The 18,697-nt window shown below is 57.5% G+C and overlaps 7 protein-coding genes and 2 non-coding genes across 9 annotated transcripts; 2 read left to right on the top strand and 7 right to left on the bottom strand.

Annotated features, from left to right (window-relative positions):
• Positions 1 to 488: 488 nt before the first annotated feature.
• On the top strand, positions 489 to 1,919 carry TRAVEDRAFT_112660 (uncharacterized protein; the record flags this gene model as incomplete). The annotated part of the gene is made up of 3 exons (XM_008036391.1): positions 489 to 602; positions 661 to 996; positions 1,047 to 1,919. The coding sequence occupies 3 exons, from the start codon at positions 489 to 491 to the stop codon at positions 1,917 to 1,919; spliced, it is 1,323 nt and encodes a 440-aa protein (XP_008034582.1).
• A 969-nt stretch (positions 1,920 to 2,888) lies between these two features.
• TRAVEDRAFT_t35 lies at positions 2,889 to 2,972 on the bottom strand. The gene has a single exon. It is a non-coding gene; the product is annotated as a tRNA-Lys (tRNA).
• A 190-nt stretch (positions 2,973 to 3,162) lies between these two features.
• TRAVEDRAFT_113260 (Caleosin-domain-containing protein) lies at positions 3,163 to 4,075 on the bottom strand (the record flags this gene model as incomplete). The annotated part of the gene is made up of 4 exons (XM_008036392.1): positions 3,163 to 3,302; positions 3,361 to 3,488; positions 3,551 to 3,902; positions 3,958 to 4,075. 4 exons carry the CDS (start codon positions 4,073 to 4,075, stop codon positions 3,163 to 3,165), a joined length of 738 nt encoding a protein of 245 aa, XP_008034583.1.
• A 525-nt stretch (positions 4,076 to 4,600) lies between these two features.
• On the bottom strand, positions 4,601 to 6,602 carry TRAVEDRAFT_142328 (uncharacterized protein). The gene is made up of 3 exons (XM_008036393.1): positions 6,307 to 6,602; positions 5,101 to 6,127; positions 4,601 to 5,048 (listed from the first exon to the last, which is right to left on the bottom strand). Exons 1-3 carry the CDS (start codon positions 6,528 to 6,530, stop codon positions 4,731 to 4,733), a joined length of 1,569 nt encoding a protein of 522 aa, XP_008034584.1. The 5' UTR covers positions 6,531 to 6,602; the 3' UTR covers positions 4,601 to 4,730.
• A 360-nt stretch (positions 6,603 to 6,962) lies between these two features.
• Positions 6,963 to 8,611, top strand: TRAVEDRAFT_112540 (HAD hydrolase; the record flags this gene model as incomplete). Its single annotated transcript, XM_008036394.1, has 11 exons — positions 6,963 to 6,998; positions 7,047 to 7,132; positions 7,185 to 7,203; positions 7,257 to 7,325; positions 7,377 to 7,498; positions 7,567 to 7,620; positions 7,681 to 7,729; positions 7,783 to 8,040; positions 8,108 to 8,219; positions 8,333 to 8,386; positions 8,445 to 8,611. Coding segments are annotated over 11 exons (1,026 nt in total), but the record flags the coding sequence as incomplete, so codon positions are not given.
• A 434-nt stretch (positions 8,612 to 9,045) lies between these two features.
• On the bottom strand, positions 9,046 to 11,358 carry TRAVEDRAFT_43732 (HET-domain-containing protein; the record flags this gene model as incomplete). The annotated part of the gene is made up of 2 exons (XM_008035711.1): positions 9,046 to 9,182; positions 10,536 to 11,358. 2 exons carry the CDS (start codon positions 11,356 to 11,358, stop codon positions 9,046 to 9,048), a joined length of 960 nt encoding a protein of 319 aa, XP_008033902.1.
• A 496-nt stretch (positions 11,359 to 11,854) lies between these two features.
• Positions 11,855 to 13,415, bottom strand: TRAVEDRAFT_161761 (uncharacterized protein; the record flags this gene model as incomplete). The annotated part of the gene is made up of 5 exons (XM_008036395.1): positions 13,368 to 13,415; positions 13,259 to 13,315; positions 13,060 to 13,207; positions 12,491 to 12,999; positions 11,855 to 12,439 (listed from the first exon to the last, which is right to left on the bottom strand). Exons 1-5 carry the CDS (start codon positions 13,401 to 13,403, stop codon positions 11,855 to 11,857), a joined length of 1,335 nt encoding a protein of 444 aa, XP_008034586.1. The 5' UTR covers positions 13,404 to 13,415.
• A 117-nt stretch (positions 13,416 to 13,532) lies between these two features.
• TRAVEDRAFT_t34 lies at positions 13,533 to 13,626 on the bottom strand. Its single transcript has one exon. It is a non-coding gene; the product is annotated as a tRNA-Ser (tRNA).
• A 181-nt stretch (positions 13,627 to 13,807) lies between these two features.
• On the bottom strand, positions 13,808 to 18,392 carry TRAVEDRAFT_161764 (uncharacterized protein). Its single transcript, XM_008036396.1, has 14 exons — positions 18,099 to 18,392; positions 17,845 to 18,030; positions 17,675 to 17,789; positions 16,908 to 17,616; positions 16,828 to 16,854; positions 16,516 to 16,772; positions 16,411 to 16,466; positions 16,068 to 16,381; positions 15,838 to 16,014; positions 15,737 to 15,784; positions 15,467 to 15,681; positions 14,787 to 15,416; positions 14,271 to 14,734; positions 13,808 to 14,215 (listed from the first exon to the last, which is right to left on the bottom strand). The coding sequence occupies exons 1-14, from the start codon at positions 18,382 to 18,384 to the stop codon at positions 13,971 to 13,973; spliced, it is 3,729 nt and encodes a 1,242-aa protein (XP_008034587.1). The 5' UTR covers positions 18,385 to 18,392; the 3' UTR covers positions 13,808 to 13,970.
• Between the last annotated feature and the right edge of the window lie 305 nt (positions 18,393 to 18,697).

Consider the following 18,697-nt stretch of genomic DNA (forward strand, 5'->3'; position numbering starts at 1 on the left):
TTGAGTCTCTCTCAAGCGCGCAGGCGTTGCTCACTGGCTCGCGCTCGCTCTCGCTGTCTTTCCTGCCGTGCTCGCCATCCCAATGCTCGCGTCTTCTTCACGTCAGGCTCTCAAGAGGGCGCAGCACAAAATACGCTATGCTGCCGCAGAGTTGAACGCAGTTACTTGTACGTGCTGTTCTCCGTCTGAACGGACATGCCCCGAACTCACCCGTACTTACAGGCGTTCGCGAACAGCGACGATATGCCTCCGCTGCTCAGCTCGCTGTCGATCTATCGGCATATCCTAGCCCGTCTGTCATTGTAGCTAACAATGGGATGCGCCAGCGCTCCGAGGGCAAGTTTCGGGGACCGACGAATACGCCTCTCGCCCAATACAACATGCGAATGGCTGCCCACCTCGACCACGGCAGATCACATGCCGTCATGACCCTTGCGAAGCGCATGAAAGATGAAGGCATAAAGCCCGATACGACCACCTACAACCACATGCTAAATGCGTGCGCGAAGGAGGGCTTGTTTGTCGAAGCGCGCGCCGTCTTCGAGGATATGGTAGCACTGGGAGTGCGGCCGAGTCGGGAGACCTTCCACCACATGATGAGGGTCAGTTCTGCTCCATATGATCCTCGCTTCGCGCTTGCTTAGAATTCACAATCTACAGACATTAGCACTAGTCGAACAGCACCCTCTGCAAGAGCTCCTCAAGGCGATGGGAGAGTGGTCTATCCCTCCAAACGAAATCACGTACGAGATCATCATCACGCGCCTCGCAGAAGCAGACCGCCTAGAACTCGCCCTGCAATACCTCGCGAAGCTTGCGCCAGCCGGTCTTGCCCCCACGCTCAACACCGCGTCCGCCATCATTACTCGTGCTGCCGCGCTTGGGTTCTCGCGTCTTGCTCTTGACCTGGCGGTCGCTTTCGAGGAGACTTCTGTACGGCGGTTGGACGGTGAGGTTTGGGTGGATGTGCTCGTTAGCTGCGCAGAGGGCCTCTATGTAAGCACAGTCCTTGCAATCCATATGTCTTGCGCTGACATAGTCGGCAGCCGGAAGGTACTGCTCGCACATGGCAAAAGGTCGCCCACGACCTCCACATCCTTCCAGACGAGGGATGCTGTCTCCAGGTCCTGCACACGGCCGCGCGACACGGGCTCTCGGACCTCGCGCTAGACGTCATCAGCGTTCTGAAGAAAATCAACATCGTCTGGTGCGAGTACCACATCGCGCCCGTCCTCGAGGCCATGTGCCGCCACGGCGACCTCAAGGAGGCGCTCATCATGCTCGACTTCATGCGCAAGAGCGACATCACGCCCTCCCTCGAGACCGCCGAGCCCATCCTGCAGCTCATCAACAAGGACACCGAGGCCGTCGACAACGCCTGGGGCCAGCTCGAAATGCTGCACGAGGAGGGCTCCCCCGTGGACGTCGTCGCGCTCAACGTCGTCATCCAGGCCGCCGTCGCCCTGAACGACCTCCAGCGCGCGATCGGCACGTACAAGGCGAGCGCGGCCCTCGGCGTCACCCCAAACATCGACACGTTCAACCTGCTCCTCCTTGGGTGCGTCGTCGCGCGCCACCGCGAGCTCGGCGACCGCCTGCTCGCGGACCTCAAGGCCGCGGGCATCCGGCCGGACGAGACGACGTACGAGCGCATGGTGCGCCTGTGCCTCACGCAGAGCATGTACGAGGACGCGTTCTTCTACCTCGAGGAGATGAAGTCGCTCGGGATGGTCCCGCCGCGCACCGTGTACGAGGCCGTCATCCGCAAGCTCGTGTCCGTCGGCGACGTGCGCTACAAGCTCGCCGTGGAGGAGCTGCAGGAGTGCGGGTACGAGCTCTCGCCGCGCTTGAAGTCGTTCATCGACTCGGGAGGCTCGCACGACGTGCAGTCGTCGGCGCAGCCGGAAGTCCTGTTGTAGGCGGACCAACTCCCCACCGTCAGATTTCCGGTGATAGCTGGAGACCCTTCCCGTTTATCGTAGTAATACAGTCTATTTGGGTATAAACCTGCTCCTGCTCACATATGCTAGCCGCCTATCCGCTTTGGAACAGCCAGACTATATAACATTTATAGGTGAGCTGTAAGTAGACGTTGGACTCGTAGCAATCTCGCGTCGCAGTATCAGGCGTGATGAATCTGAGTCCAGTGTCTGTGCTGCGTCAGCGTTCTATCTGAACAGGTCGGCTCGGTGCCTTGAACATGGCCCATGTGTTACCATACACCCTTACGACGTTCACGACATCTCTGTCTTGCCGTCAGTACGGCGTAACGATTACCTGAGCCTGCGAAGGGTAGTTCTGCGACTCGAAATTCGCGAGCGCTAAACCCACCCGGCATACCCCGACTGCTCATCCCGACTGCGCCCGTGCAGCGCGAGTTGAGTACTTTTCAACGCGACGGTAAGACGGGTACTTGGGAAGGAGAGCGCGACGTTTAAAGATATGACAATGCTGAATTCGCGAAAATTCGACTTCGGCTGAACCTGGGAAGACCGGGCGCTATTTTCCACCAACACACGTGCACGCCGCTTAAAGCTGTTCATTTCGAGAGCATTCGAGTAACAAAACTGTCCACCCACATACGCCATATCAGGTAGCGTACAACGGTGCTAACGCAACCTGATGGAACAGGTTAGAGGCGGTAGGGTTCTTTCCGTATCCCAAAGATCTCGTCGCGCGACGGTCCTTATTCGAGCGCCCGCACCCACCACACACATCGGTGCGAAAGTACTGACTCATGCAATATTAGAGAAATAAACCTAAACTGGCCCTCGCACCATGAGTACAGACATTTTGAGTTGTCGACATATTAGAAATAATCAGGCTCAGGTCAGTGCCGACGCTGAGTCGGCACTTCTAGTTCACAACGTGGCCAAAACAAAACAATTAGCCCACCGCGAGGGTCGAACTCGCAGCCTTCAGATCACCCGCTAGTAAGAGTCTGACGCTCTATCCGATTGAGCTAGGCGGGCGATGTTGGATTATTTCTCCAATTGATTATATCTCACTCGCGAGTGTATCCAGCCACATAACTAAAGAGATACATACATTAACCACCGTCTAATAACTTCGAAGGCCTTATACAATAGTCCGAAGGGCCAAGTTTGCACAGAGGGTCAGTCAAGCTCCTATAATTCGAACGAATGAGCCCCTTTGGTACGCTCATGCAGCCTTGCTCTTCGCAGCTTTCCCCGCGCGTTTTGACGCGATTTCGGCGAAGATGCTTCCGTCGAACACCCTCCGAACGTCCTCCCTCTTCATGACGCCGTCCTCCGGCCACAACAAAATATACGTGGCAATCCCTAGGAGTTCAGACAATCGTGAGCGCACATTCGGACAATACAAGGAAGCACTGCTCACACTCAAAGAACGCGCCAAACCATCCAATGGGGTCCATGATTACGCGCTGCCCCTTCAGCGCCTCCCACAGGTCCGAGAGGGTCAGACCATCCTTCCCGTTACTGTACTTGTTGAAGAAGTCCTCGAACCTGCCGGACAGCCCGTTCAGCCCCGGCGCGCATACACGCAGCACTGCAGTAAAGACACTCACTTCTGCGGCACGAACCGGCCCTCGCCATCATACGTGCCCGAGTCGCTCCCGTGCTTCGCCCGGTGCACGTTGTCCAAAAACAGACGGAAGAACGGGTCCGGCAGCAGCCCCGGGCACGTCGGGTACGAGAAGTTGAGGTGGATGACGAGCACGGCGAGCGCGCTGAGGAGCACGCCGAAGCCGAGCGCGTGGAAGCCGCGGAAGGTGTCGAGCGGCCAGATGACGCCGTCGCCGTCCGCGTCGAAGAAGGCGCAGTGCTGCTGGAGCACGGTCTGGTGCGCGTGCTCCTCTGTCCACTCGGGGCTGCCGTCTGGGGCGGATGTGGTGGGGGCGCGGTTTGCGCGCGGGGTTCCTGTGATGCAACTGGTTTGAGTCGTGTTCGAGGGCGGTGTGGGGGCGTTGCTTACCGGCGTTGGGCAGATGCTTGCGCACGGCGGGGACTGGATTGAATGGCGGGCGAGTGATCGTCACGCGTACCTCGGGGACAGCGGTCTGCACGACGACGTTTGCCTTCTGGTCGGCCATAAGTTCGCGCTGCTCGTCGTTGCTCTGTGGCGTTTGGTATGCAGCGGGCGTGGTGGTAAAGGGGGGAAAGCGATTGGTTGATTGACGCGTCGTGTTCGTTCGTTCGAGACGCATTTAATGCAGCCCTGCGCTACCGTCGGTGACGTCAGAGTTGTGTCGATGCACGTCGAGCGGATCTATTCGCGCCCGTGCACGCATGGTGCATACTGCACGCGCAGCCTGTTGATTTCCCTGTTATCAGCGTAGTACTTGCAGGTGATATTATATACCGGCTCTCGTTAGTATTTTGCCTCCGACCCGTATGTCTGCCGGTGGCGCAGTAGGCGGTGGTATGACATACGAGTCCACCCACCCAAAAATGGGAAATGTTTGACCATATGTATCACGCACAGCAAGTCAGCGATACTCCTAGAAACGAGGCGGCGAGGGCACGAAGCTACGATGAGCAGAAATCCGTCTTGAGACTCTGAAACGGTACGAGCAGCCATTTACCTGAAACGAGAGAAAGGTTAGCACGGTCATGCGATGAAAATAGGTGTTGAATAATCACTAATACATACATACATGAGCCAACCGGCTAGAGTGCACGCCTCCGGAATCAAGCAGCAAAACGTCATCTTCGTACAAGCCAGCGCAGCCCCAAAGCATACACACACTATGAATGGCCCGTCGCGCCTTTCACCGCGGCCTTCAACCGCTGCCTCAGCCGCGACCCCTCGTCCTCTGCAGGCTGCACGATCTCCGCCGACGCCGCAGCGGCGCCCGTACTCCCCGGCAGATGTGCGCCGTCGGTAGGTTCTTGTGGCTGTGCCTTCGCGTCGCCGTTCTGAGCTGGTGTTGCGACCGTGCCCGCATCGTGGCCGTCGGAGACGGACGTCGACTCGTCTCGCTGGATGCCCAGCTCGCCGGGCGGAACCAGCTCAACGGTCTCGGTGAGCACGGCGACCCGTGTCCAACGACGATATCGGGTGTACTGTAAAGAGAATATATGAGTGCGTTCGTACACTCGCCTGGAAATCTCGTACCTTGCCCATCCCACCCTTGCCGCTCGCGCCCTCCCACTTGTTGTCCGCATACACCCACCCATCCGGGTCAGTGTACGGCTCCGTTTCCTCATCATCGTGCTCCGCGCCATCCTCCGCCGCCTTCTCCCCATCGCCCTCCTTCTCGCCCTTCCCAGCATCCACGCTCGGCTGCCGCATCTTCCCCGCCGCCTTCAGCAGCCGCGTCGCACTCGCCGCCGCCGCGCTCTCCTCCTTCGCGCTCGGCAGCGGCCTCTCCACACGGCTCGTCCCGCTCCCCTCGCGGCGCACGACCACGCGCCACTCGTGCTCCTCCCACTGCCACCGCGCCGTGCGCTTCAGGCGCTGCTTCCCATCAGGGGCCAGCGTGTATACTGTAGTGGGCGCGGGCAGCGCGAACGCACTCGGGGGCGCGGCGGGTTGTTGTGACGCCGAGCACCAGGAGGGCCGCTCCCCAGGGAGGAGCGCGGCCGTCCAGTCGAGCCCCATCCACCACCGCTGGTTCTCGTAGATCGTGAACAGGAAGCGGAAGGACGAGCCGGGGGCGCCCGATGCTAGGGACAGCGAGGACGACGATGCGAGCGAAGCCACCTCGGCGTCCGAGCGCGTCTGCGGGGAGAGCGTGATTGGGGGGAGCGGCTGGCCGGACATGACGGACCAGGCGCGGTAGGCGGCCCAGCGGAGGTGCGCGCTTCGCCAGAGGCCGCGCCGGACGACTGCGGCCCAGCGCGCGCGCCAAGTGAGGAGGATGGTGCCACTGATGGCGAGGAGGATGCGGAGTCGTACGAGGTAGGTGAGGAATAGATAGGGGGTGTAGAGTACAGCAAATACGCGGAGGAGAGCTAAGAGTGGGAGGACGGCGCTGGCGGAGGAGACTGAGGGGAGAGCAGGGAGGAAAGCGTGGATGGTCGTTAGATCGGCAATGGCACGTTGGATCGTGTCTTCCGTCACTAGAGCAGTGTTTTGCTGTGCAGCAGATCTTGAGCGCAATACTAGAAATAGGATGAACACAGCTGGCGGTAGGAGGTACCTGTTGAATCAGTTAGCAAAATGTAGAGGGATAATTTGTTCCCTTAAGCATGCGGCGGGTGGGGGCAGGGAGTAGGTCAGCTGGGTAGTACAGCCTGTGCTCAACCTGCCCCATCCCACGAAGGAGATGCCCCAACCATGCTAATTCATCGCGTGCTGGTAAAATGTGGAAGAACATACCTCAAGCCGAGCTCCGGTACAAGACACACCGCCCACCACGAGGCAAGAGCCAGCCAACAGTCCTCCCATGGCGCCTTCCAGCTGAGTATTTGTACAAGGTACCGCGCTCTAGCTATGGAAGGGGCGAGACCGACCAGAGTAGTCGCAAGCGGCGATGGGAGCGCATTGAGGAACTCGATGAGCGGGGACGTGTGCAGAGCATTGTCGAGCGGTTTGGACATCATGTACAGCGGAGTTGGGCGTAGCAGATCAGCCTGCAGAGGACATTAGACGTGGTGGTACGAGGGAGAGAGGCCAGACGCGGGGTGCAGAAGAGAAGAGAAGGTGCAATCACAAGCTTCCCCGCCGCGCTCTGTCGGACGGGATCCCTTTTCGGATGACGCGAGAGGCGTTGGTAAGCGCCCGGGACGCGGACCGTCTCGGGAACGGCACTCCGAGAATGTCGGACAGCGTCTCACGGGCGTCTACACGCTCGACCGTCGACCACCATGATCCTCTCGCGCCCAGTCCTTCTGGCCGGCTCCAGGAGACCTGCGTATTCGTGCATCAACTCTACATTTGGGATCTCGACGCGTTTTATAAAGCGTATGTCAGCTTTGCGCATCCTCGTCTCCGGTGAACGTAACGGATTCCTCTGAGTAGACCAGGCATCCAGATCCAAGCTACCTCCGCTGGCCTTCGCCTTTGACATAGTAGGCGCCATGTATACCCATGACTAGTTAGCGTACTAAGCTTTTCAGGATGGTGTTTTGCTAAGAGGTCCCCATACGATACCCGCGGCTCGGCGCGCCCTAGACATGCTCAATGGAGCAAATCCAATGGGAGTGTGAGTGGACATCCAGTGAAGGCGTGTCGCGTGTGCTTACATCCCTGGAAAGCAAGCTGCCATTCATACTGGTCAGTATCTACGTTGATTTCTCAATTACTATGACTCACGAAAGACACTGCAGCTCACCAATGGGGGTGGTGTCGGCGAAGAAGTCCGCAGGCGCAAGCTGAGCTCGCAACTCGGCGTCGATGTATGCATGTCCATTCTCTCTCAGAATTGTTTTCTCATGACGTTTGCACAGCTCGAGATCAACCAAATTGTCCAAGCACACACCATCCTCCAGTCTGTCTCACACAAATACGAGGACAAGCCTGTTCTAGTCCTCGGCGGCCGCAACGACGACGTTCGCAAAGTCGCAGAAGGGTCGGTTCAGTTTCCCGCACATTCTAGATTCCTCATTTGTCTCATTGCAAACACGTTAACTCTCACAGGTACGGTTTTAAGCACGCGTACACGACGTTGGACGTCCTCGCCTGGAAACCAGAGTGAGTAGCCCCCAAGTATGAATGTCCGATATTCGCTTAGCCAACCGATCCCTTTCACAGGGTTTGGCCGTTCCACGATCTCTCGCCCGAAGAGCGGGCTACCGCGAAGGTAAACCTTCCCTTCGTCACTCTATACGCCACTCAACCAAGCACTGCGAGTAGCCCGTAGATTTCTCCCGCACGCCCATCTCTGCCATCTTCGTCTTCCACGACCCGCGAAACTGGTCGCTCGACATCCAGGTCATGGTCGACGTGATTCGCTCGCGCGGCCTCATCGGCGAGTCCTATCTCGACACGCCCGCAGATCAGCAGCCGGTAGAGCTCGTGTTCTGCAACCCCGACCTGCTGTGGAAGTCGGACTTCTCGCAGTCACGGTTGGGGCAGGGCGCATTCCGGGAGGCGTTCCAGGCCGTGTACAAGGTGCGTCGCTGATTTCTTAGCCGTGTGGTTGATCGTGTCAGGATTTATGGATGTGTGCGCAATGTAGGCGGTCGTAGGCAAGGCGTATCCGTATGTGCAGTACGGGAAGCCGACTAAGGCGACGTACGAGTTCGGGGAGATGTTCCTCCTGGATCAGTTGGAAGAATTGCACTGCGAGGGTATAGAGCAGATGCCACCGGTGTGAGTACCCCAACACCTGCCGATGGAACTACTGACAACGGAACGGACGCCTGCAGATATATGGTCGGCGGTATGTAGACTTTCTCTCTAGCCATCCCGTATCTGCTGACCCGATACACTGACATCTCAGATAACCCGGAATCTGGTGAGTCTCTGCGGCCGTGTATTATACATTAACCTGATGACATCGACTATGCAAACAGACATCGCAGGCGCGAACGGGGCCGGGTGGCGGTCTATCCTCGTGAAGACAGGGGTGTACGACCCCGCGCGGGGTCCGCCGACGCACACGCCAACGCACACGGCTGAGAATGTGGCGGAAGCCGTCAAGTGGGCGATTGACCGCGAGCTGGCCCGTGGGGCGAGCTGAGAGTGGGACTATCCGTGTGCCAGGTCGCCTCCTGGCCGCTTGCACCTCTCCCTGCGTAATCTCTCCCTTCTCACTCCGCGCGAAATTACATTCTATACACGGTAGTATACACAAACAGTCGACAGCCAAGAACAATTTTGTCCGCATAAGGCAGGAAGTGGGGTCAGTTGCTAGAGGACAAACTTGTCATGCACAGGTGTTTCAAAAGCCACCCAACTATATTCCAAGCCCGTGGCGAAGTTCGTGCCCGTATCTCTGCTTGTTGGGGAAGGTCTGAAAATCGGTCACGCGCAGCATGATAGGTGCTGTCTGATCGCAGGCGTTGGTGCAGGGACGATCCGATGGAGGAGACCGAAATGCGGGGGAAAGGGTAGAGCGAAGGAGCGCGCGAGGGGGCACCAGCGGGCGAGGGGGCACGAGAATACGAGGAGGCACTAGAAGGCGAGGAGGGGGGCCTGGAACGCGAGCGGGAGTGAGAGGTGGAAGGGGGGCAGGAGCGTGAGGACGAACGGAGACGATGACGGGACGTTCTGGATCTGGATGTGGACCGGGATCGCTGGGATATCTCGTACTGCTCCAAGAGGGCGGTCAAAAGGATGGGCCCGCTGCCTAACTTATCAGGGGAATATGGAAACTCATCGTGGACGGCCTTCGGCTGCACGTTCTGTCTTGCATATGAGCTTTTTCCTAGCTCTGCTCGTAATGCGTCCCGTGCGGCGACGTGTCGCTGTCCCCGTAGTGACACAACTATCTCATCGCCTCCCTGCCGCATATGCGACCGGTCCAGTTCGGGGCTGGAATCATAGGCGTGCGGAACATAGACACATCCTTCGAGGACCAAGTCGAGGCAATACTGATCTCCGGTCGTAGTCGTCCAACGCGTGCAAGACACTCGAACCGTCCTATCCGCGTCTCCAAAAGTCTTCCACCCGTTGCGCCAATACCGCACACAATGTTTTAATGAGCTCGGATGTGACCCGTCGCTGAGCGAGTCCTCCTCGAAAGCTCGGGGACGCCAAGGGAGCTGCTCCGGACCTAACATGTGAGGCTGGTAATGCGTGGAGTAGGCTAGGTGGGAGCACGGATAGATAGACACGGAGACGCAAAGCCACATGTGAAGTCGCTCCAGATGGACGACGAATGCCTCGCCTGTGAGTTTGTTCTCGAACCGTATGTTTCGTGGAAGGTCGATGGTGTCGCCGTTTGGAGGTAGGTTGTCCTTGAGCCCAAAACCAAGGCTTTGGCATTGATCGGCAAACCATGCGGGGAGAAATATCTCCTGCGGCTCAGGCTCTAACAGCCGCAGCCATGGATGAGGGGGAAGGAAAGAGAGGTCTCGACTGATGTAGATTTTTCTCCGCTCCGCAATGACCATATTGTTGGTCCCATGCACGGCGATGCTACGCTCCAGGAGGATAGCGAGTGTGTGAGGCCTGATATAGAGGAGTCGGTGCCCTTCTGCCTCCCGCGCTGTCGCTCGGAGGCCGGTAACATGTTCTGGTAAGGCGCCATTATCGTTATATACCGCTCCGACCAGATAGTGAGGGCGATCGCTTTGTACATCGTGACGTTGGTGCAGAAGAAGACCTATGCAGTCGCCGTTGGCTGTCCGACAAGCTAACAATGCAAGCGCGAAGGGCTTGAAATCGACGACGAGAAGTTGACACCTGATTCCGGCGCTCGTGACGGCGAAGTCCGGGTCGGTCTTTGAGGAGAAGTGTTCAGCACAGTTATGCGGGAGATCTGATTAAAAGCACGAGATTGTCACTAGATGGAACGCGTATGATTCCCTGGACCGCGTCGGCAATTCTACTTGACGGGATAGGTCGGTAGCGCGCAGATGAGGCGAAACAGCAAGGCGATGGAGCCAGGAGTGTTCCAATAGGATTGGCGATATCTCGAGCCAGCCGTCTACGACACGCACCGGGCGGCAGAGCTCTTCCCCATGCGAAGAGACTCTGGTCTGGGGATTGTTTCATGATCTCCTCCTGTAGCCGCCGGAAGGCTTTCCTGCCTTCCCCATAGATCGTGGGCATTGTGATTCCGAACAGTCCCATGAGCGAATATGCCTCGTCCTCGACACGTTTAGTCTCCCGTCCGGAGGCCCATGACATGCGACGCGCGACGCTGACCTGCCGCAGCTCCCGGCGGAACGTCAAGACTTCGACATCTATACCGGTGACTTCCGAGAGGAGGGGCGCCAGGGAAGCCTTCGTCCCGAGATATGTCCATTCGGAAGACATGAAGACTAGGCAACGTGGCGCGATGAGCTCCTGTAGGGTCCAACCGCGGGAGAACCACCTGCTTGTGCGGAAAGCGGATTTTGGGGAGTGGAGGACGCAGGATTTCGGGACGTCGACGAGGTAGGCGTAGCAAACGGAGGCCTTCTCGTACCAGCTAAACATCGAGTTGATCGCCTCTGAGAGCTCCGCGCTACTCGTCTTATCGATGCAAGAGGCATCGATCCAGAGCCAGCCGAAGCCGTGCGCCTTGGCCGTCTTCACGCATCCATGGATTTTGTTAGAAATGGGAGGGGTCGCATTCTTTAAGGCCTGGTTCGCGCCATCCGAGTGGTCGCCGTCGCCGGTAGAATCGTAGCTTACACCTTCGGAGCAAAGCTTCTGAATGTCTTGAAAAGACTGCTCGGAGTCGTCCCAGACATGGGAGAGGATGGCGTATCCGCCTTCGATCGCGTCGACGCGATCGAAGTAGACGAGCTTGAGTGAATCGGTTGACAGAAGCCACATGTCTTCTCGCTAGAACTGGGCGAGGAGTCCTTGTCAGAAACATCGTGAAAGAGGTGTACGAAGACTCACGGTGCAGTTGGGAGAAGGGAGATGGTCACGATAGCATGCGTCTGCGTTGTATATAACTCCCAAAAGGCGCTAGCGTACTAGGGTTCTGGACACATTACCCCGGTAGGCGTGGTATGCGCACACGATACGTACTTCTATTCTTTCGAAGAGCAATACCGAAGGGACGTCGTAGATGGTAAGGACGCATAAAAGTTCTCCCAGGCGAGCAATTGGGCATTCAACAGAACGGCAAGAGCCGACGCGCGGCTTATCCTGAAGGCTTCGAAGACTTAGGTTGCAACAACAAGCTGGCAAATCTTTAGGTAGGCGAGCGCACCCTGTTGATCGCGTGTCAAGCCCGCGGACCTAACAGTATGTCCACGTCAATGACAATCAGTATGACATTCCAGAGAGGACCGAATCCGTAGATGGAACCTGCGGTAGTGCCCTAGCTCGCTTCCAGCTTCAGGTCGTCCATCCTCCGGCCCACACCCTCGATCCGTTCCTCGAGCTCGCGCACGTTCCCTCTGACTAACGTCTCGTTCTCCGTCAGGCTCTTCTCCACGCCCTCGACGGCACGCTGAAGCTCCTCAAGCGCACCCCGCGTGCGGCGCTGCTCTTCCTCGAGGCCTTCAAGCGTCTTCTGGAAGCCCGCAGCGGACGTATGCAGTGCAGAGAGCGTGCGTAGGCGAGTAAGGATGTGGGGGATATGCGGAAGGAGCGGCGCCAGTCGCGATAACACTGGGGCTAGCTGCTCTTGCAGTACAGCCGACGACGCAGTCGGTGCGGGCGGGGTGGCCGATGCCGGGGAGGAGACAGACCCAGAGGCGGGTTGGTGGTGCGTGGACGCACCGCGCCGTTGGGACGCGTTGTGTGCCTGACTGCCGCTCGCGCCAGATGTGCGTTCCAGCTCTGAGTTGAGGAGCTTGATACGGCGCGAGATCGAGTCGATGTGGCGTGGTTGTGTGAGGAGCGTAAGTTGCGCACTGAGACGTGTCAAAAGTGGCAATAGAGGGGGCGGCAATGGTGCAAGCTATGAAAAAAGTTGAGCTGAATTTAATGGAGCAGCGAGCAAGAGGCGCACCTCGTCGAGGGCGGTGCTTGAGGAGCCCACCAGCTTCTCCAGCTCGCCGACCCGTTTGTCCATTTCCGCGATATCTCGGACTTCTGGGGCTCTTGGTATCACAATGGCAGGCACCGGCACAGATTCCGCGCCCTCAGCGTTCTTTGCTGCTTCCCGTTTCACCGCCGTCGCCGCCTCAGACGCGTCCTCAGTGTCGGACTCCCCGAGCACAGCGCTGACTAGCTTCCCTCGACCCTCCCGCGCTTTGCTGATCTGTTCAATGCGTCGCTTCACGTCGACCATGCCGCGGATAAGCTCGCCAGGATCCGCATTCCCGGCTTCTTTCTCCTTCCGGAGTAGGGGATTGGTCGGGTCGGAAAGCTCAGTCTCGAGCGACGCTACTTCCGCTTGCAGAAGACGCAGGCGTTGTGACAGGGGGATTGAGGAGCGTGTTGGGGAGACGGGACGAGACTCGTCTTCGGGGGACGGCGAAGGCGGGTAGACGTACTGTACTTTCGGGCGATGGTGCTCTACCCCCGCCAATGGTGTTCATTACGGAGAGGCACGTAACGCGAGAGGAAGGGACGCACTCTTCTCTGCTTTCTTGAACTTCTTGGACGCCTCCTCGGGGTCTACGCTGCTCGCGTCGAGCTCCTCGCGGCCAGACGCCTCCCCGCCCTTTCCGCGTCCGTGGCCGCGAGCGGGCGCGCTCGCTTCATCGTCGCTCGAGTCGCCTTTCTACCAAAACGCGTCAACTAGTTGGTCACGCCCGTGTTTAGTGACACTGACGCTGTCCTGTGCAGTGGGAAAGGTGTCCTCGGTCTCATATACGTCTTGGGCTGTGTCCTGATATCGATGCGTTAGCTGGGAAAGATACGAAGCCACCTGAGAAACGCACGATGTCTGGGAGATTGGCATACTTGGCTGCGCTCATCCTGAAGAGGTCAAGGTATCAAAGTGCTCGAACTGTAGGGGTATAGGTTAGAGGTCAAGAGAGTACGCTCGAAACGCGACGCGGAGACACGCGAAGACGCCCGCTCCTGACTACCAGGAAACAAAAATGCGTCACCTGAGCGATTCGAACACTCGCGGGCAAAGCCCAACCGCTAGCAGCTATGAATAGCAGGCGATCCCGTTAACCACTCCGGCAAAGTGACTTTGTGATGAAAGTTTTGTGTGCCCACCGAAGACCAATCGAAGTCGGACACTGTAAGTTGACACTGACAGCGTCCGACGAACAGCAGCAGCCTCTACAGGATGCTGCAAAGCTCGCGCAGGTTCCGTGACGCAAAGATTGACCAGAGTACAACCTAATGATCAATGATATTGGATGTATGAAGAAATTGTGGGGTGTGTGTGGAAATACATATTCATGGTGCTCCTCGAACACGGTACGTCAGGCCGCGGGATGTCGGTGGGGGGCAAGTCGAAGTGCTCGTTGATGCGCGTAAATAATCATTGCTAGGATGGAAGGTGGCCTGAGATAGTGTTCCTGGATCTTTCACGCTGACCGGGCCCCAGCTAGTGACTCTAGAAGCTTTTCAATCCTCTCCATCTGCGCTGAAAGCGAAGCCAGTTTCCCTTCGACGGCCGAGAGTCGCTGCTCCGAGTTCCGCGCCGCATCCCCTTCGCCCTCCGCCTCGACCTTCTCCTTGCAGTGCACGAGGCTGTGCGTAGCTTTGTGGTCCCCGGCATCGACCCCGCCTTTCTCGTCGCATTCTTGACAGACGAAGACGTTCGACTCGGCTGTGTGCACTCGTCAGTGGAGAATAGGCATGTCATTAATGCTGGTAGGACATACCGGGACAGTCGATGCAGTACCAACACGAGTAAGACACCGTGGCGGAACACGAAACGCAGGTCAGCTTCTCTGGCTCCGCCTCTGATTCTGAGTCCGATTCGGAGGCGTGAGCACCCTCCCGGCCTTGCTTCGTCATCTTCGCCTCGGCTGCCTTCTCCCCCTCCTCAGGCTGGGCGACCTCCTCCGCTTGTGCCCGTGCAGCCTTGCTGAGAAGCTTCCTCGCGCGCTCGAGGCCCGCGTCCGACAAGCGAAGGATCTTGCCAATCTCGCGGTGCTGGTGGAATGACCTTCGGACTTTGACGAAGTCGTGGGTAGGTAGATGGGGTTCGGTGCAATCGTCGCGTGTCTTGACGGCTGCTCTGCAGCTGGGCTTGTCACAGAAGTCGAGTGTCCATCGCGAGCCGCACTTCAGGCACATCAAGCGCGCGCCGTAAATGCGCTCCCCGCATGCATCGCAGTCGGCGCTATGCACGGATAAGCAAAGCAGCACTGACGGACGGGCTTGGAGGTACTCACAAGTGCGAAGGAATAGGCCGCTGCGTGTAGTCTTTGAGGACGTAGAAAGAGCGGACTTCCTCGCAAGTCGCCGTGCGGTCCAAGATGGCGAAGCGGTCTAGGTCGTCGCCCGTGGACATGTTGTCGATCTCGCGCTCCACAAGTTGGAGATATTCCCGCCTGATATCACGTCGCTCCTTGAGGTACGACCACGAGAACATCTTCCTCCGCACTTCGTTGTGGACCGCCGTCAGAGCATACTTCCACAGGGCCCGGACCTTGTTCTCCTCGAATTCCGCAGGCGGTGGTCGGGAAATGAGCGTCTCTGCAGGGATGCGCTTGAACAGGAAGCGGTAGGTTTTCTCGTCGTCCTCGTATCCCCAGCTACCGGCCAGCGTGTCGCCATCTTCGTTCAGCGTACCGGTGAAGTACATCTTCTTGAGGCGTGCTGCATACGTCCTGGTGAAGTTGTATTCAACCGACCCGTCCTCTTTCTTGGTATACCCGCCAAGAATGGTGTAAGCGGTTCCGTGCGCGGCGGTATCGCTCGCCTCGTATGACCCATTGTCCGCGGATGCGTGGAAGCAGAATGTCACGATTGGGGTGGTGACCCAGCGTTCTGCGCCAATGAGTCCGGTCCATCTTCCAAGACTAGAACACTTTTAGTTATTACGGCAGATTGGAAAGTCTGCCCGACTTACATGATCCTGACGTCGTCATCCGCTCGTGTGTCGTTTTCGGTCACAATGTCTTCAATCTCGTTGTAGAGATTGTCCGCGGCCGAAGGATAGTTCAAGAGCTTTGAGGTGTCGACCTCCTGGTCCTCCTCCGCGTCGACGTATTCGTATTCCGTGAACGTCCATTCGCGTAGATTCTCGAGGGACCAAAATTTCTTGCCGTCGTGCCAGTACTCAAGCTAGGCGGTGAGCGTCAACAATGAAGGTGGATAGAGAGCTCCATAAGATACGAACCAGCTCCTTTGCGTGCACCTTAAATTGCTGTGCGGGATCCAGATTTTGCTGCTTGAAGAGCACTAAGAAGGTGTACATATCAGTGACGCCCGTGAGCCTACAGATTCATCGTTTGACGTGCCTTCTAGCTCGTTATGACGAAAGTCAACCGCGTCAAAGACCCAGACCAACGTATCGGCAGAGTCCCACAGCTCATCTTTATGAACGACCATCTTGCGGCACACGCGGAAGATCTCATAGTCGCGCTTCAGGAGCAGGTAGAGAACGGGGAACAAGTACTAAGGGTCCGTTAGCCGCATACTTGAGACCTAACGTCATCATGAATGCTTACCTTCTCGATCCTCCCCGGCCCGGTGATGAGTGTGAGTGTGTCCATAGCGTCTATGTCATACCGCACGGTCTCAAGGCCCTCGCGTAGGCGTTTTTCCTCGTCGTCGACGTAGCTTTGGAAGCGCGCCTTCAACGCGTCGGACTCATTCGCGCAGACGAAGGAAGACGTGAGGGTGCAGACGCGTTTGTACACCGTCTCGAGATACTTCTCCACGGCCTGCGCATTTGCGGGACGGATGAGCGACTGTATCGCAAACATCTTCCCCATCAACTCGACGACCTTGTTTCGATAGTATGTCGCCGTCATTTGCCACCCTGCGGAAGATAACATCAGCTATATCCACAAAACGTTGACAGAAAGTCATTGCCTATCGCCCAGTAGGCAAGCCAATGTGATAGACTAGAACTTTGTTAGTTAAGGATAGCCACTAGCCAGCGTTGCTACTCACCTCCATCCTTTCGGACGTGCTGCTGTGAACTGGTTGACTTCGGCGACGGTGATGAAGCCTGACGCGTCGTCATCGAAGGCCTCGGCGATCGACTGAAGCCTGTTGATACTGATCCACTCCAGCGCCCATTCGTCGTCGTCGCCGATACGCGACGGGTTCTCTTCGCCCTTCGCCCTTCTCTTCGCCTCGATCTGCTGGCGGTAATAGTCGCGCAAGGCCAGCACGAAGTGTCGCGCTTTTACGTGTCCTGGCCATCGCTATATAAAACTCGGTCAGACATAAAACGTAACAAAATGTTTGACGAATGCTGACCATTTCCTTCCATATCTCGTGGATTTCCTGAAAAGGGGTCAACCGTCAGCATTAAACCCACGAGGATCGTCAATACGTACCGGATCGATGATTCTGTCATGAGAGCCAGATGTCACGGCCTCAATGACACGGTCGCCCTCGTGGTGAACCGCCCGCCGCATCTCCTCAGCAAGCTCCCTCTGCTGCATCTTGAACTTACGCTCGAATACGTCCAAGTTCTTCTTGATGGCAAGCTCGGGGCTCTCGAACAGCTCCAGCTTGAGCGCATCCAAGTTACCCTTCCCTAGATAACTGTTGTGCTCTGGACCGTCATGCTCCGCCCGTTTCGACGTCGTCGCCGCGCTGGAAGCCTTGAACTCGAGCAGTTCGTTGAGTGTCTCGTTGCTGTCCATCACCGCGCGTGCCCCGCCCTTCTTCTGCACGAGTGCCGCGAGCTCCTTGAACTCCGGCGTCACCGACATCGTGAAGAACTCGATCAAGACGTCCATCTTCGAGTCGAGCGAGTCGAGCTTGCGGTTCGCGTCGTCCACGCCGACCCCAGTATGGATGGACAGCGCAAAGGTGAACTCTTTTCGGCGCTTTGCGAATACGTCGATATAGCCCTTGAGCGTGCCGTCCCAGAGCGAGCCCTTGATGACCTTGACAACCAGCCGCTTCTTCGAGTATGCGTCGCAGGCGTTTCCGCATGCGGTGATGTCGTCAGCAGTCTGCTTGACGAGGTCTTGCATGCGCGCCTTGATTGTCTGGCCGCCAGGGCCGATGCTTTCGTGGTCCTTGATCGACCGCAGTCTGCCAAAAAAAAAAATGAGTGGACATTTCATTGACGGGAAGACGCGGACGGGCATACTGGAGCAATGCCTCCATCATGTCCTTCATCTGGAGGAACAGCGCCGCGATCTTCTTGTCGTTGTCCCGGCGCTTCAGGTCGAGCTCGACGACGATCCGGAACGCTCCAACGGCGACTGCGCGGTGATGAGAAATTATACTTGGAGTCAATTGGCAAACCGGACGACGAACTTCCGATGAACGGATGCAGCTTCGCGACCTCGTCCAGGGCCTTGACAAGTCCTGGGAGGCTGTCGACTAGCGCGTTCACGCCGCTCCGGACCACTTTCATGGCCTCGCTTTCGTATACGGGCTTGAGGGGTGAGGAGAAGCTCTGTGCACTGGCTACGTCCGTCTTGATCGCCCCAAGCATATCGCCTGAGGAAATTAAGGTCGTCAGCGTAGTTCTTGGTGGATCTCACTGTTCAGACGCAATAAATCCTCACCTGACTGATTGACGAGCTTGACGACAGTCGACCCCTGGTACTTGCTGTACCCATTTTGCGCATCGCCAATGACCTTGAATGCACCATCTAGCCGCTTAGCAGTATCGAGGTCGTCTGCATTTTCTGGCTCTGGGACGTTGATGGTAGGGTTTGGGCTATCACCGTTCGTGTTCAGGGCTTCCGGAGAGGTAACTAGGGGAATGGGAAAGTCTACAGTCTTGGGGGCCGCTTCTCGCAGAGGTTCTGGGGGGCTGGTATCCTTGTGTTTGTTGAAGAATGGCGGCATGGGTGGAGCGTGAGGGGGAAACGGCAGATATCAGGTGTCATCCCGGCCTAGCACCACTTGGTTTTATTAGCCTCCAGTCTACTGCGCACAAGCAAGCGCGCTTTAACGCGACAGGGACGTGCTCGGGCGCGCATCGAGGGCGATGCAGAGGCTTCTACTCGGTGTCGATAGTGATCTTCAAGGATTTGCAATTAGGTCAGTAATTCGAATCCGAAGAGGGCGCGTGTGGTCTATCACTGATCGATCGCACACACCTGGCCGCACCGGAATGATCTCTGCGGGGGAGAATTGGAGATGCCCTGGATCCCGCCCT

This window comes from Trametes versicolor (genome assembly GCF_000271585.1).
Source record: "Trametes versicolor FP-101664 SS1 unplaced genomic scaffold TRAVEscaffold_2, whole genome shotgun sequence".
Lineage (NCBI taxonomy): Eukaryota > Fungi > Basidiomycota > Agaricomycetes > Polyporales > Polyporaceae > Trametes > Trametes versicolor.

Excerpts from the sequence above, each read along its gene's own strand:
- TRAVEDRAFT_142328 (XM_008036393.1), bottom strand. The coding sequence starts at position 6,530 with ATGATGTCCAAACCGCTCGACAATGCTCTGCACACGTCCCCGCTCATC. Across the intron at positions 6,128-6,306 it reads GTACCGGAGCTCGGCTTGAG|GTACCTCCTACCGCCAGCTG; the intron begins GTATGTTCTTCC and ends CTGATTCAACAG. Across the intron at positions 5,049-5,100 it reads GCAAGGGTGGGATGGGCAAG|TACACCCGATATCGTCGTTG; the intron begins GTACGAGATTTC and ends TTCTCTTTACAG.
- TRAVEDRAFT_161764 (XM_008036396.1), bottom strand. The coding sequence starts at position 18,384 with ATGCCGCCATTCTTCAACAAACACAAGGATACCAGCCCCCCAGAACCT. Across the intron at positions 16,467-16,515 it reads GCACGTCCGAAAGGATGGAG|TCTATCACATTGGCTTGCCT; the intron begins GTGAGTAGCAAC and ends ACAAAGTTCTAG. Across the intron at positions 15,785-15,837 it reads GCACGTCAAACGATGAATCT|CAAAATCTGGATCCCGCACA; the intron begins GTAGGCTCACGG and ends CTCTTCAAGCAG.